Consider the following 4,053-nt stretch of genomic DNA (forward strand, 5'->3'; position numbering starts at 1 on the left):
ATGCTCTGCCTAACGCAGCCCAGATGCTGTTGATCTTTGCTGCAAAGGCATGTTGCTGGGTCATGTTCAACTTGGTGGCCACCAGGACCCCGAGGGCTTTTCCTGCAGGACCTGCCTTCCAGCAAGCTGGCCCCCAGTGTATTCTGGTGCCTGGGCTTATTTCTCCCTTGGTGCAGGACTTTGCATTTCCCCTTGTGGAACTTCATGAGGTTCTTCTCTGCTCATCTCTCCAACCTCTCCAGGTCCTTCTGGACAGCGTCTCAAGCCTCTGGTGTATCAGCCACTCCTCCCAGTTTGTTTTTTTTAATCATCTGCAAACTTGCTGGGGGTGTGCTCTGCTCTATCGTTCAGGTCATTAATGAAGATGTTAAACAGTATTGGCCCCAGTGTCAGGTGCTGGCGGACACCACCATTGACTGACCTCCAGCTGGGCTTTGTGCGAGTGGTTACCACCCTCTGAGCCTGGCTGTTCAGGCAGTTTTCCATCCACCTCACTGTGCGGTGACCCACCGTTTGTCAGTTTGTCTATGAGGATGTTATGGGAGATGGTGTTAAAAGCCTGATGCTGTCAACCTTGACTTTAATAAACTGCTCCTGCCTCACAAACTTCAACAGGCTTGCTGGATATCAGCTTGGCTAAGCGTTACTTGCTTGAAGGAAATCCAGAGTTGCAGTGTTCCAGTGCTGGCCCTTAGGAAAGCTTCGTTTGAAATGATGGTACAAATAGATAAAGAAGCTTCTGGTTGTTATGCTTTGAGTCTCCTTCAAGGAACTAGCTTTTTTGTGATTGAAAAACTCTTCCTTTTGGGTTTTAAGTTGCACTGACTTGGTGCTATGTGGGTGCCTTAACATTTCAAAAATAATTTTTTGGGGAAAAAAAGGCCTTATCTGTGTTTGATAACATTACAGTGTTGATTTTAAATTTTGGATTAAAATTAACTTCGTCCAGCGCTAACACTTCCTTTGACTTCTTGCAGATACTTCAGCTTCTGGGCCAACAGTTGTAGAAAATGGTGACCATGGAATAGAAGATCACCGCACAGGTACGTGCTTAATGTCTGAAGGAAAAACATCAACTTCTTTGTTATTGGACCAGTAAAACCTCATTGTGACAAAATACATCTTCTTTTTTAGTCATATTTCTCTATGGAGGATTGGTTTTGGTTTTTTTAATAATCTTTTCAAGGAATTTGAAATACAATAAACTTCATTCTCTTTTGGGTTTGAAATGGCTTATTTGCATAAAGCCTTGTTCTGAAGACATTGTATACTTTATCCATGGTCGATATTGGGAAGGCAACATCTAGGGCAGTGATACCTAAATGGCTTTCCGGTGACTCCGTAATATTCATAGCTGAACTCTGCCCTAACACGTGGGTATGACTACTCCTGTTCCCCCTGAGACTGACAGTGATGTTTCTTCTGAGCACACCAGCCTTTGATGCAGTTTTTTCACTTACTGCTTAACTGCTACTGAAATTACATGCTTTGTTTATTCTGCACTTTCTCCTTCCATCCCAAAGTACCCTTCTGTAAGTATCTCCTAATACTTGCTCTGGCCATGCCAAAGACGAAATTGAGGTCTTCTGAACTTCTTTTTCATACAGCGTTAGGATAGCTTTGTCTGCAAGAAACTTGTCGTGACTTAAGTGGGCCAATATTTCAGACTTGTGAGGAATCTGGAAAATAATTGATCTTTCCAATCAGCCTAATGTATGTTGAAGTTAGTCTTATTTTAGCAATTACATTAAATGATAAACACCAGTTCCCTTTTATGAGACTTTCTTACTGTGAATTGGGTTTCCTACCAAATTCCAACTGAACTGTTTAGGATGAACAGTTCCAACTCTGAGACTGTGCATCAGCCAGTGGACTGTTACCTTTTGTGATGAGGAGAGTATGGACTTTAGAATCGTTTAGGTTGGAAAGGACCTTTAAGATCATCGAGTCCAACTGTAAGACAGACTATACCATAGCACCTCTATTTTCTTGAGGATAAAATACTCCAAAGTCGATTGTCATCCTGGCGTTGGTAAGAGATACTGATTTGGGCTCCCTTCTCATGATCTCCAGCTCTGCTTTAGCAGTACAGATCGCTGCTAAGCTTCTTTGGATGTTCCCAGCATTAGCATCCCTGCTAGTCCATAGGTGTGGCCCCAAGAAAAAAAAATAATCCCGGAGATAAAGGTGAACGTATGAGAGTGGGAGACAGGGATGAATTAAAACGCTTTTTTCTTCCTGTAATACTATTTAGCATGTGAGGAAGTTTCATTTTCTTATTGAGGATGGGAATATAAAAATTGATCTTTGTACTTAATTTGTCATTGTAAATCTGGTTAAAAGGAAGATGTATTTTAGTGTGGAAGCTGTAATTTAGTATAAAACTGAAATTAAGAAAACTTCTGAACCTTCGTAAGGATACTTCCTCTCTACTTTTTAAAATACATGTAACTAAAAGGAGGTAGAAATAAAATCAGATTTATGATACTGCAAGTATGACTAAATGCATTGGGATTTTTTTATTGAACTTCTGAACTGTGTTTAAAAAAATTTCTTATTGTTTACTTAATACTAGCTTTCTGGAGGTTTATCTCTTCAGACACTAAATGCTAACAACTTTGATCAAAGATACTTTTATGTGTCTGAAGCTTTTTAATTTATTAATATGTTCCATCTTTGTGGGGTAGAGTTGGATTCTTTTTTTTTCTTGTTAAGGGCTGTCTGAAAGTGACATCAAAGTGGTGGAAACAGCATGTCAAAGGATGGAGAGTCATAGGCATCAAGTTAATTAGGTTTTCCAGAATAACAGAAGATTTACACAACACAACTACTTCAAAATTCCCCCTACCCGCTTCTCTGTGGGATACTTGAAATATCCATGCTTATACATTTAAGAATAAGGGAGAAATGCTAATTTTTGATCAGATAATGGAGGGGTTTTTTCCAGAGTTGAAGAGCAGTTGATGCTCTGCAGAAATACAGGCAAGTTGTTCCAGACCAGGTGGTGGACTTCAGTACTGCCTGGTTCTCCGTTTAATAGGTGGTGCTGCCTAAAGCCTTTTGTACCTGGCCCCAAGCCACCCGCAGTTTTTGGCCAGCTGATTTGTGTTCAGCTGGATCTATTCCCTAATCTGTCTCTCCCTAAAGCTGAAACGATTCTTCTGGATGTGCAATGTGGGCCCAGAGCAGAGGTGGGAAACAGAGTAGCTGAGAGAGGAATATGGAAGGTGATGCTCAAGGCAACCAGCTTTTTGCTACAAAAAGCAATGTTGAGAGCCTCAGTGAGCCCTTTTAAAAGCAGAGCTGTGTTTGACTTGGATTCTGAAACGGACTTCAGGGAAAACATTAGGGAAAGGTGTCGTTAAGCTATTTGAAAAGACAAATGTCTGCTTATCGCTCCAGTCTAGATCACAGGAAGCGTTGCTACACGGTTTTTTCACCTATCAAATAAAACAGGGTGATGACTTGCTAATGTTTTATTACGTGCAACGTTATCTACAGACATCTGGTGTATGTGTATGCAGGGGTTAGAATTAGTCAGGTCTGAAATCTTAGTGCTGGTTTGGCAGCCTGTGCTGCCTCCTGACCGGATGCCCTGCTCTGAAATACCGTTAATGTAGTAGATGGCATAAGTCCAAAAGTAATGCAACTCGGGGGCAAAACCCTATATTAACCGTTGAATTATTTTTGTTATATATATTATAACAGTGGTGTATTTAAACCATTGGTGCAGGGATGTGTATAGTTCAGTATTTCGGAACGTAAAGGAAAAATGTGAACGGTTGACTTTACGTTGGCTGTTTACTTGAGGGTCCAAACCTGTGGCCGTGAGGCTGAGAACCCTCTGCGCCCGTTTGCTTTCCCCAAAAGGGAGAGACTGGCAGTTTCTGTGAAGGGTTCAGTTCTTGGAAGTGGCGACTGCTTATTTGGTTTGTGGGGTTTTGTTTTCTGAGAATTTGAGAGCTGCAGACTGGGAGCTCTGGCTTGGGTACTCAGCACTTAGACTGAAATGCTCTCTATTAATTCTGTTCTTCCTTATAAGGATAAATAGAA

At 41.3% G+C, this 4,053-nt stretch overlaps 1 protein-coding gene across 1 annotated transcript in view; it reads left to right on the top strand.

Moving 5' to 3' along the window:
- The window catches only part of LOC104160045 (microtubule-associated protein 4-like), a 62,211-nt gene that overhangs the window by 9,606 nt on the left and 48,552 nt on the right, over positions 1 to 4,053 (top strand). Inside the window, exon 2 of the mRNA XM_009698098.1 lies at positions 978 to 1,043. Within this exon, the coding sequence (XP_009696400.1) occupies positions 978 to 1,043 (66 nt within the window). The remainder of the gene's footprint in view (positions 1 to 977; positions 1,044 to 4,053) is intronic.

The sequence above is a fragment of the Cariama cristata genome, unplaced genomic scaffold (assembly GCF_000690535.1).
Source record: "Cariama cristata isolate BGI_N322 unplaced genomic scaffold, ASM69053v1 scaffold3954, whole genome shotgun sequence".
Lineage (NCBI taxonomy): Eukaryota > Metazoa > Chordata > Aves > Cariamiformes > Cariamidae > Cariama > Cariama cristata.